Genomic DNA, 13,204 nt, shown 5'->3' on the forward strand with positions numbered 1-13,204 from the left:
AGTAGCTGGGACTACAGGCGCCCACCACCTCGCCCGGCTATTTTTTTTTTTTTTTGTATTTTTAGTAGAGACGGGGTTTCACCGTGTTAGCCAGGATGGTCTCGATCTCCTGACCTCATGATCCGCCCGTCTCGGCCTCCCAAAGTGCTGGGATTACAGGCTTGAGCCACCGCGCCCGGCCTAACGAATTAAACTTTCAATAAAAGACACAGACTTGCTGAATGGATTTTAAAACATGGCCCAACTATATGCTGACTACAAAACACTCATCTTACCTGTGAAGACACATAAACTGAAAGTAAAGGGATAGAGAAAGACATTCTGGCTGGGCACAGTGGCTCACACCTGTAATCTCAGCACTTTGGGGGGCTGAGGCAGGCAGATCACTTGAGCTCAGGAGTTTGTGAACAGCCTGGCCCACATGGTGAAACCCTGTATCTACAAAAAACATACAAATTAGTCAGGTATGGTAGCACATGCCTGCAGTCCAAGCTACTCAAGGGGCTGAGGTGGGAGGATCACTTGAGCCCAGGAGGAGGATGTTGCAGTGAGCTGTGATCATGCCACTGCACTCCAGCCTGGGTGACACAGTGAGACCCTATCTCCAAAAAAAGAAAAAAAGAAAGACATTCCATGCAAACGAAAACCAAAAGTGAGCAGGAGTAGCTATACTTATATTAGATAAAGCAGAATTTAAGTCAAAAGCAGTAAAAAGAGACAAGATCATTATATAAAGATAAAGGAATCAATTCAGTGAGAGAATATGACAATTCTAAACATATATGCACTCAATACTGCAGCATCCAGACATATAAAGCAAATATTATTAGATCTAAAAGGAAAGATAGATTTCAATAAAATAATAGTTGGGGACTTTAATTCTCCACACTCAGCATTAGACAAATCATCTAGGCAGAATACTAACAAAGAAATAGATTTAAACTACACATTAGATCAAATGGACCAAACAGACATTTATAGAACATGTCATCCAAGAGCTGCAGAATACACATTTTCTTCATATCAACACATGGAGCATTCTCCAGGATAGACCACATGTTAGGCCACAAAACAAGACTCAACAAATTTTACCAAAAACATCACATCATGTATGAAATCGGTAAAAAGAAGAACTTGAGAAAATGTACAAATACATGGAAACTAAACTTGCTTCTGAATGAGCACTGAGTCAAGGAAGAAATTATGAAAAAATAAAGAACTACCTTGAAGCAAATGAAAACCAAATACAACATACCAAAACCTATGCAAAACAGAAAAAGCAAGACTAAAAGGAAATGATACAGCAATAAATGACTACATCAAAAAAGTAGAAAGATTTCAAATAGTCTAAGGATGTACCTCAATGAAGAGAAGAAAAAAACAAACCCAAAATTAGAAAGGATCAAATAATAAAGAGCAGAATTATATGAAATACAGATTAAACAATCAACAAAATAAAAGGTAACTTTTTTGAAAAGATAAACAAATTTCTAAACAGCTTGCCAGACTAAGCACAAACACACACACACACAAACACACACACACACACACACACAAACAAAAACCCAGGAGACCCAGATAAAATCAGTAATGATAAAGGAATCATTACAACTACCACAGTAATAGAAAAGGTCATAACAGACTATTATGAACAACTGTACAAGCTGGAAAACCTAGAGGAAGTGAATAAATTCTTGGACAAATAAAATCTACCAAGATTGAATCAGGAAGAAATAGAAAACCTCAACAAACCAGTTGTGAGTAATGAGATCAAATAGTAATAAAAAGTCTCCCAACAAAGAAAAGTTCAAGACCATGTGGCTTTACTACTGAATTCTACCAAACGTCTAAAGAAAAACGAACACAATTTCTCCTCAAACCATTCCAAAAAAATGAAGAGGAGGGAAATCTCCCTGTCTCATTTTATAAGGCTAGAATTACCTTGATATCAAAACCAGATAAGATTGCAACAAAAAAAGAAAACTTCGGGCCAATATTCCTGACAAACATAGGTGCAAAATTACTCAACAAAAGAACAATAAACCAGATTCAACAGCACATCAAAAAGATAGCACATCAAAAAGATAACACATCATCATCAAGTAGGATTTACCTAGAAATGCAAGGATGGTTCAACATATTCAAATCAATTAGTGTGACACAGCACATCATCAGAATGAAGAACAAAAACCATATGATCTTTTACTCAATAGATGCAGCAAAAGCATTTGATAAAATTCAACAACTCTCCCTGATAAAAACACTCTCAACAAATGAGGCATTGAAAAAATATATCTCAACATACTAAAAGTCATATGTGACAAACTTACAACAAACATCACAGTGAATGGAGAAAAGTTGAAAGCTTTTCCTCTAAAAACTGGAACAACACAAGGATGCCCACTTTTACTACTCCTATTCAGCATAGTATAGAATGTCCTTTTCAGAAAAATCAGGCAAGAGAGCAAAATAAAAAGCATCCAAATTGGAAAATAAGTCAAATTGTCCTTTTGCATATGATATAATCTTATATATAGAAAAACCTAAAGACTCCACCAATAAACTTGTAGCTCTTATAAATTCAATAAAGTAACAGTATATAATATCGAAAGAAAATTCAGTAGTGTCCATAACAAATGAGATGAGAAAGTAATCAAAAAGGCAAACTCATATACAACAGCTGTAAGAAATATACCTTGTCATAAATTTAACCAAAGAGATGAAAGACCTCTACAAGGAAAACTATAAAACATTAATGAAAGAAATTGAAGGGGACACAGACAAATGGAAAGACATTCCATGATCATAGACTGGAATAATTCAATGACCATACTGCTCAAAGCAATCTACAGATTCAACACAATCCCTATTAAAATAGCAATGACATTCCTCGCAGAAATAGAGAAAAACAAAAACACTAAAGTCAAATGGAAACAAAAAAGAACTCAAATAGCCAAAGCAATGTGAGCAAAAGGAACCAAGCTGGAGACATCATGCTAACCTGACTTCAAAATATATTACAAGGTTACAGTAACCAAAACAGCATAGTGTTATTATTTTAAAAATAGAAGACATGTAAGGCCAGGCGCAGTGGCTCATGCCATCCCAGCACTTTAGAAGGCCGAGGTGGGTGGATCACTTTGTTACAGGTAGATCTTTCTTCCTAGAGCTCCCAAGATGGTGGCAAGTCTTTTGTTCTCTGACCTGGGGTTCTTGGCCTCACAGATTCCAAGGAATGGAACCTTGGGCCATGCAGTGAGTACTACAGCTCTATTAGAAGTCGTGGGTCACAGAGAGAACCATGGAACCCAGCAACTAGTGTTCAGCTCAATTAGGACGAACCAGGGCACTTAGCCATGCAGGAATAATGGCGAGTCTGTAGCCCAATTGGGAGCGGCAATGGGTGCCTCACTGGATCAGGAGCACAGCGGATACCCTGCCAGATCTGGAGGGGTGGAAGTCAGTGGCAGGTCTGCGATGGTGGCAAACGGCAGTGGTGGACGGGGAGCGAAAGCTCAGCTCGAGCCATAACAAACACAGACCAGAAGAGTATGCAGTTGCAAGATTTAATAGAGTGAAAACAGAGCTCCCATAAAATGGGAGGGGACCCAAAGGGGGTTGCCACTGCCAGTTCAAATGCCTAGGTTTCTATCCAGATCTTTGTCCATACCCCTGTGCTCTCAGATGATATATGATTTGACTATTTCTTTACCTCCTGCTTTTAGCCTAATTTGTATTTTAGTGAGCCCTCTTTACTACCTGATTGTTCGGGTATGAGCTGAGTTACAAGCCCCGTGCTTAAAAGTGGGTGCAGTCACCTTCCCCAGCTAGGCTTAGGGATTCTTAGTCAGCCTAGGAAATCCAGCTAGTCCTGTCTCTCAACTTGATGTCAGGAGTTCAAGACCAACCAGCCTGGCATACATGGCAAAACCCCGTCTCTACTAAAAACAAAAAAGGAAAAAAAAAAAAAAATTAGCCAGGTGTGGTGGTGGGCACCTGTAATCCCAGCTACTCAGGAGGCTGAGACTAGAGAATCGCTTGAACCCAGGAAGCAGAGGTTGCAGTGAGCCAAGATCGCGCCATTGCACTCCAGCCTGGGCAACAATAGTGAAACTCCATCTTAAAAGATAGATAGATAGATAGATAGATAGACAGATAGATAGATAGATAGATAGATAGATAGATAGATAGATAGATAGATAGATAGATAGATAGATAGGAAGAAAGAAAGAAAGAAGATAAGTGGATGGATACATGGATGGATAGAGACAGAGAGAGAGAAAGAGAGAGAGAAACATGTAGACTAATGGAACAGAATAGCAGAATAGAGAACCCAGAAATAAATCCACATATGTACAGTCAACTGATTTTCAACAAAGGCACCAAGACTATATATTGGGAAAAGAACAGCCTCTTCAGTAAATGATTCTGTAAAAACTAAATATCTATACATAGAAGAATGAAACTGGAGCCCCATCACTCATCTATAAAAAACAACTCAAGATGGATTAAAGACTTAAAATGTAAGACCTGAAATTATGAAGCTACTAGAAAGAAACACAGGGGAAACACTTCAGCACACTGGTCTAGGCAAAGATTTTTATGGCTAAAGCCTTTTGAGAAAACAGAAACGAAAAACAGACAAATGGGACTACATTAAACTAAACAGCTCCTGCACAGCAAAGAAAACAATTAACAGAATGAAGAGACAAACTACTGAATGGGAGAAAATATTTACAAACTATTCATCCAATAAAGTATTAATAATCCAGAATAAACAAGGAAATCAAACAATTCAACAGTAAAAAACAAAAAATAATCCCATTAAAAAGTGGGCAAAGGACATAAATAAACATTTCTAAAAAGAAAGCATACAAATGGCCAATAGGTATGTTAAAAAATGCTCAATTTCACTAATCATCAGGGAAATGCAAATTAAAACCACAATTAGATATCCTCTCACCCCAGTTAGAACGGCTATCACTAAAAAGACAAAAAATAACAGAAGCTGATGAGGCTGTCGAGAAAAGAGAATTCTTATACACTGTTGTTAAGAATGTAAATTTGTACAACCTCCATGGAAACCATTTGGGCATTTCTCAAAATACTACAAATGGAACTACCATACAAGCCAGCATTTGCACTACTGGGTATGTATTCACAGAAAAGGAATCAGAATATCTAAAGGATAATTGCATTGCATGTTTATTGCAGCATTATTTACAATAGCAAAGATATGGAATCAACCTAAGTGTCCATCAATAGATGAATAAAGAAAATGTGATATAATATACACAATAGAATACTATTTGACCATAAGAAATATGATATATATACAAAAAGGAATACTATACATCTATAAGAATAAAATCAGGTCATTTGTAGCAAGGTGGATGGAATTGGAAGTTATTGTGTTAAGTGAAATAAGTCAGGTACAGAAAGACACACAGTGCATGTTCTCACTCATATGTGAGAGCTAAAAAAGTTGATCTCATGGAAGTAGGAAGTAGAATGATAGCTATCAGAGATGTGGGTGATGGTGCACAGGAGGAAACAATGAAGAGAGTTTGTTTAATGGGTAGAAACATACAGTTAGATAGAAGGTATAAGTTCTAATGTTCAATAGCATATAGGGTGATTAAAATGAACAAAAGCATTATGTATTTCAAGAGATAGCTAAAAGAGGACTTAAAATGTTCCCAACACATAGAAATCATAAACACCTGGGGCAATGGATAATGGAAATATCCTAACTTGATCATTACACATTCTACGCATATAACAAAATATCACATGTACCCCATAAGTATGTACAAATACATATCAATAAAACAAAGAGAATGAAAAGACAATCCAAAGACTGGTAATGTTTACTAATCACATATCTTAAAAAGAAGTTGTGGCCGGGCGCGGTGGCTCAAGCCTGTAATCCCAGCACTTTGGGAGGCCGAGACGGGCGGATCACGAGGTCAGGACATCGAGACCATCCTGGCGAACACGGGGAAACCCCATCTCTACTAAAAAAAAAATACAAAAAACTAGCTGGGCGAGTTGGCGGGCGCCTGTAGTCCCAGCTACTCGGGAGGCTGAGGCAGGAGAATGACGTAAACCCGGGAGGCGGAGCTTGCAGTGAGCTGAGATCCGGCCACTGCACTCCAGCCCGGGCGACAGAGCAAGACTCCGTCTCCAAAAAAAAAAAAAAAGAAGTTGAATCCAGAACACATGAACAACTTTTAAAACTCAACAATAAGAACACAAACAAAAAAAAGGGGACAAAATTCTAGACTTTACCAAGAAAGATGTATATATGGTATATAATTCACCATTAGGAAAATGCAAATTAAAACCACATAGAAACAAAAACCTGTGACAATGAGAAGAAAAGTCAACAAACCTGTCAATATTAATTGCTGATAAAGATGCCAAACTAAGAGAACCCTCATACATTATTGGTGGTACTGAAAAATAATACAGGTACCTTGAAAAGTGGTTTTCTAGTTCTTACGAAGTTACCGTAGACATACCATATTACCCAGCAGTCCTCCTCCTAGATACTAACCCAGGACAAATGAAAATAAATATCCACATAAAAACCTTTGATGAATGTTTTCAAAGACTGTATTCATAATCACCCAACCCTGGAAACAACACAAATATCTAAAATGTGGCAAATGGGTAAGTAAAATATAGCTTATTCAACAGAATAAAATTCAGCAATGAAACGAAACCTAGTAACATATGTTTAAAAATTAACTGAAAATAGATCATTAATTTAAATGTGAAATATAAAACAAAACTTTTAGAAGAATGCATAGGAGAAAACCTTCATAAACTATGGCTGGCTAGGGAAAGAGTTCTTTGACATGACACTAAATGCACAGTTTACAAAAGAAAAAAAAATTATGAACAGAACTTCATCAGAATTAAAAATGTTTGCCCCATGAAAGATATGTTAAGAGGGTGAAAGACAAGCTACAGACTGAAAGAAAATATTCACAAAGAATATATTCAATAGAGACTTAGAAAATATAAAGAACTATCAAAGCTCAATAGTTTTAAAAAATCCATTTAGAAAATGGACAAAAAATATAAATAGGTATTTTACCAGCGACAAGGTACAGATGGCAAATAAGCACATGAAAAGATGTATGGTCAACATCACTAGTGAGATATCACTATGTACCTAATAAAATGGCTAAAACTAAAACATAGTAATAATAATGCTGAGGAGGATGTAGAAAAAGTGGGTCTTTCATACGTGACTGGTGGGAATATAAAATGGTACAGCCGGCCGGGCGCAGTGGCTCAAGCCTGTAATCCCAGCACTTTGGGAGGCCGAGACGGGCGGACCACGAGGTCAGGAGATCGAGACCATCCTGGCGAACACGGTGAAACCCCATCTCTACTAAAAAATACAAAAATCTAGCCGGGCGAGGTGGCGGGCGCCTGTAGTCCCAGCTACTCGGGAGGCTGAGGCAGGAGAATGGCGTGAACCCGGGAGGTGGAGCTTGCAGTGAGCCGAGATCGCGCCACTGCATTCCAGCCCGGGCGACAGAGCCAGACTCTGTCTCAAAAAAAAAAAAAAATGGTATAGCCACTCTGGAAAATAGTTTGGTATTATCTTATAAAATTAGAAATGCATTTACCATATGACCCAGCAATCACATTCTTGGGCATTTAACCTAGAAATATGAAAACTTACATTCACATAAAAACTTATACATGAATATACACAGTAAATTTATTTCTAATAATCAAAAACTGGAATCAATCCAAATGACCTACAATGGGTTAATGGTTAAACAAAATGGCCTATCTAGACAATAGAATATTACTCATCGGCAATAAACACAAATGAACTACTGATATTTACAAAAACTTGGATGGATCTCAAAGGCATTATGCTTATTGAAGAAAGCCAATCTCAAAAAGTTACATACCTTATGATTCCATTTCTATAACATCTACAAAATGACAAAAGGGAGGGAGAACAGATTAGTGATTGCCAGGAGACAGAGATGAAGTTGGCAGTTAGGGACATTCCTACAAATGGGTAGCAGAAGGGATTTGCTAGTGGTAGAACACTTCTGTATCTTTGTTTGTGGTCATTGTTGCACAAGACAACACAGAGGATCAAACTGCACAACTCCAAACACACACACACATATATACACATACACACACACAAATTACTGCATGTGAAGCCTAATGAAAATTGGATAATGACCATGTTTTAGTTACCAGTACTGTACCAATAAGAATGTCTTGGTTTTGATGTACTATTAGCCATATCACAAATAATGATCATAATAACTCAACATTAGTGTCCAGAATAATTTTTAATAAAGGCACTATGGCAAAATGTAGGCATCTTTGAAGGGGCCTGAGGTTAGAGGGCGGTGGTAAATAAAAACTAACACATATGAACTAAGAGAACTAGATACAGAACATATTTTCAGAAATCCAGGTAAAATGGGTCGACAAATCAATAAGAGGCAGTAGATAAACTAAAACCCTGTAAAACTGGCAAAGGGAAAAAGTAATATTTTTAAGAAATGCAAGAATTCTTTACAAGCATATCTTCATTGCCATCTCCAAAAGAGATGACATAACTTTCTTGTGCATAATATGCCTTCCTTTAATTATAACAGTCATCACCATCTTCCTTACCATCTTCATTATCACCATTATTACAGCAAACTAATTCAAACTACTTTCTTCCAGCATGCACTGCTTTAACCCTGCTCATCTTGAGTTTTACCTGACATTTTTCTCACCACTAATATAATTTTATGAGATTTTTCCACCATCTATGCCTTATCTGAAGCACTTTTCAATTAGCAGAAAGTTAAATCACCTCCAAGAGTGCATCTTGCCATGTAAACCTGAAATCCTCTAATGAACAGCAGAGTGATCATTATTAGTTCACTGTTTTACATATCATAGCCCAGTTTTGAATAAACTCAAGAATAAAACTGTCTTTCTGCTCAAGGGATAAAGTTTAGAACAAATCAGTTTGCTAAGTTGTTCTGAAATATACCATGCATTTGCCATTTTATTTTCTAATATTTCCAATTTACTCCTCCATTAACCCTTACACCCCCATCTGTACCCAGCATTATTATTCCTATAGTACAGATGAAGAGAAAGATTCAGAGAAGTTAAGCAATTTGCCCATGGTAAGAAGGAAAACCTTGAATTTGAATCCAGATAGTTCTATCTCTAGAACAGATCTACTCTTTTAACATCACTGTACGACCTCTAAAATCCAGAAAATCAATCTGAACTCACATACTGCTTGCAGGAGTATAAATTAGAACTACAACTTGGGAGATCAAATTTTCACATTAAGGCTGAACATGCACAAAATCTGTCTAGGTGGAAACCCAGCAGGTCTATTTAGACGGAAACTGTGACATACATTCCTTGCCCTCACTCCTAAATTGTCCATTATTCTGAGTGTGCTGGATCCTTCCCAACAACATACAAGCATGTAGTAAAATCTTCTATAGGGTTGTTTACAGCTATCTCCAATTCCTCTCTTTCCATTCTCTGCTGAAAGTTCTCCAACCAGGCTTTCATTTCTAGTTATTGAAATAGCTCTTTGTGAAGGTCACCAATGATCACCACATCGTCAAATGCAGAAGTAAATTCTCAGTTTTCATCTAATCTTACCCATCACCAGATATGACTTTAATTAATTACTCCCATTTAATTTTTTCATTTGCTGTTCAGGATCTCTCTCTTGTTCCTGATTCTTTACCTATTTTACTAAAAATTACTTTTCAGCCTCATTTGCTACTTTCTCCTCAGCTTCCTGACCCTAAAGTTCTCAGTGCCCATAGCTGTCTCACAATTCAACAACAGATACTTCTTTTAGAAGTCGAATTAATTTAGATAGCAGATTTATTTTTTTAGTTCTAGGATTCAAAATTGCCTAACAATGTCTAACGTAGATTCCTTCTAAAACATTAATATGGATAAACCTCTCATAAAATATCAGTAATGCAATGCCATAAAGGCAGAATACAGAAACAGACGGATCATTACCCTAATCCAGTATGATATTCCAAGCAGAAAACATAAGGTAAAGGCACCAGCCTTGATTCAAAAAACTTATTAGTTTTATTATTAAATGTATGACATTGAATAAGAAAAGCATTAAGATTCTTATAGATGCAAAATTACATGGTCCTGTGATTTATTTACTGAGTACATACATCTCAGATGCAGTAATAGTTGCTGTGAGGGATATAAATAATTGATACTTATATTCTTATTTTAGATTTCAAATGAATGGAAGGTCACCTAAATATTCCTACACCTTTATTAGGCACAATGAAAATTTCCTGAAAAAGCAAATTAAGTATGTACCTTTCAGTGCGGTAGTCTTTTCTTTTTCATCTGGACCTCCCTGCTGGATTTGTGCCATGTTTATCCAAATTGGTAACAAAATTAAAGAGCTCAAGGAAATAGACATCAATCTTCAGAAGACAGTCTAGAATGAACGAAAGCAATAAATTAAGTTCTACTCAAAACCTATCTATTCCATGAGAACTTCCTTGATCCTCCCAGTCAGGATTAATCTCTCTATCCTAATTTCCCACTTTGTTGATGCCTATACCACAGTACTTATTATTGCCTGCTTTGTGTTATACTTATTTATGAATTTATCTGAGTCAGCTAATGGCATACAAGCCCCAGGAATAGAAATATCAAGTTTTTGTCATCTTTCTCTCATGTCCACCAAACACAATACTTTATACATTACAGTTACCGAATGTTTGCTGAATTTAGCCAAACTTACCATTTAGTTTTAGTTACCTATCACCTAATGTTTTTAAAAAATATCTTTGCGTAGTTCCAAAAACTTAAAATTTCTTTTAAAATAAATTGTAAGCATAGGCCATTTACAAGTAGAATGTCTCCCTTTTGGAACAAGCAGATAGGAAGAGGCATAAATATATAAAATATCTGCAAATTTCCTATAGTGTAATTAAAAATACAACTTTCAGGGAAAAACTAGCCCTTTTTAAATGAAACGATGTCATCATTGTCTGGAAGCCATACTCTATAAATGGTACTCCAGTAAACAATCATACTATAAAATCATGATTTATTAAAATCTAATTTTGTTCTACTTTGGCCAAAGGGAAAGCATTACGACTAAAAATAGATGGCTTTTTCCAGAGTCCCCATGAACAGGAAAGCTAATTAGTTCTAAAGTTTAAAAGGAAAAAAAGTATATCTCCTACAATACTTAGCATAAGTATCTATTATTTTTCTTCTGTGTATAGGTAACTCAAAACTCTATAAATTCTACACGAATAAAATGTGCCTACATCCCTTCAAGAAATATATCCTAGTATATAAGGTAGGCAATGGACAAGACTCTGGGGGTACTATGGTGAGTAAAACAAATATGGTCACTGCCCTCCTATGGCTTACTTTGTAGCTGACAAATCAAATTGCCAAGCAGCCACAAAGAAAATACATCAGACCTAGACTGATAATCACAATAATGTTAAAACAAATAAATATTTGCAAGGGCTGTATATTTCCATTCAGGAATTAGTCAAGTCCTACATGATGGTGCACAAATTTCACCAACTTTTTATTACACATCATCTTGTAGCAGAAATTAAAGAGAAATGTTCTTAATGAGGAATTCCACACAGTACCCTTTGCTAAATATTCCACAACTAAGTTAACTACCTACAGGAGACTTCCCTTCGCTAACTCAGTATTTCTTCCAAATATAAACTATTATTAAATATATATATATATATAAACTATTAGATATTTTTCATTGGCCCTAAATTGTCTGACTCCTGAACAGCACAATATATATAAGTATGTCATTGTGATTGGTTTAACAAAGATAAAATTATAAATAATGTCTTCAGTGCTAGGGTCATTATCAAAATTCCTATTTCAATGAATCACTTTCAAGATTCCAAAGATTAAATAAAAATTAATAATCCTTATTTTATGAGACAACTTAAAAATTCACAAAGCAATTTACTGGAGTAATAACATACAAGTTAAAAGATTACTGGCCGGGCGCAGTGGCTCACGCTTGTAATCCCAGCACTTTGGGAGGCCGAGGAGGGCAGATCATGAGGTCAGGAGATGGAGACCAAACTGGCTAACATGGTGAAACCCTATCTCTACTAAAAATACAAAAAGTAGCCAGATGTGGTGGTACACACCTGTAGTCCCACCTACTCAGGAGGCTGAGGCAGGAGAATCGCTTGAACCTGGGAGGCAGAGGTTGCAGTGAGTCGAGATCGCACCACTGTACTCCAGCCTGGTTGACAAAGCGACACTCTGTCTCAAAAAAAAAAAAAAAAAAAAAAACTAATTATTACATGTGAACCTAAACTTTACAGTAGCAGATGCAAAGCAGGTAAGCATGAAGCAAAAGCGATTTGTCTGTTGCTCTCTTAACACAGTGTTAGATTTTTACCCCCCTGAGTTATTTTTCCTGGCTGTGGCACAGCTGGTGAAGCTAAATCAAGAACATTATAAATTCTCAATTTAGTTTTCCTAATAAAAATTCAGAGTTATAACCTGCATGACCACAGATAAACACTACTGAAAATGCAGCCAGCAAGCTGTTTGGCACATTTGATATATATTAATATGTGCACTCGACATAGTTTATTTGGCATTATCTGATGGAGGTTGGGTTATAGAGAATAAAGTGGTGGAAGGTTTTTACTGATGTGAATTGGGACACAGTTGACATGTTGTACACTTCATGATAACCACTGCTGTTTAAATATGGTTTCCTAGAAATGGTTACAGTACAAACTAGATTCAAAACATCTCAGTTTGCCATTCTATTCTGTGAACCACACAAAGCAATTATCATATCTTTTTCCTTTCTATGATTCCAACAGAGAATCTACTATGTATAAAGCTATAAATAACTTGTCATGTGTAATCTTTATCTAGTCAGCATTTGAAAATATGAAACAGTACAATATTTCTTATTTGCCCTGTTGGCTCAAAATGCGGCATATGCACTTATAAAATGTACAGAAAGATACACAGAAGCCTTATTTTTCTACATTTGTTTATTTTTGTCAGGTATTAAATACAAACTAGATATAGGTGATTTTGCAACAGAAGCCCTTTTCACCTCATATTCTGAATGCATTGATGAAAGTACAAAATATATCACAGAACACATAAAACT

General features: G+C 36.3%; 1 protein-coding gene across 18 annotated transcripts in view; it reads right to left on the reverse strand.

Moving 5' to 3' along the window:
• Window positions 1-13,204, reverse strand: part of FAM172A (family with sequence similarity 172 member A) — a 511,553-nt gene that overhangs the window by 462,007 nt on the left and 36,342 nt on the right. For 11 of the 18 annotated variants that reach the window (XM_026454283.1, XM_026454281.1, XM_026454275.1 and 8 more), the window contains exon 2: window positions 10,375-10,498. The exons of 4 other annotated variants lie outside the window; for them this stretch is intronic. Coding sequence is in view for 11 of the 14 variants with exons in the window: in XM_026454281.1 (XP_026310066.1) it covers window positions 10,375-10,480 (106 nt within the window). In the remaining 3 variants the exon portion in view is untranslated. Of the gene's footprint in view, window positions 1-7,940; window positions 7,965-10,374; window positions 10,499-12,212; window positions 12,275-13,204 lie in introns of those variants that run through there. 3 more of the 18 variants (XM_026454284.1, XM_026454279.1, XM_026454274.1) reach the window with 2 other exon arrangements.

Source organism: Piliocolobus tephrosceles, chromosome 4 (genome assembly GCF_002776525.5).
Source record: "Piliocolobus tephrosceles isolate RC106 chromosome 4, ASM277652v3, whole genome shotgun sequence".
NCBI classification, from domain to species: Eukaryota; Metazoa; Chordata; class Mammalia; order Primates; family Cercopithecidae; genus Piliocolobus; species Piliocolobus tephrosceles.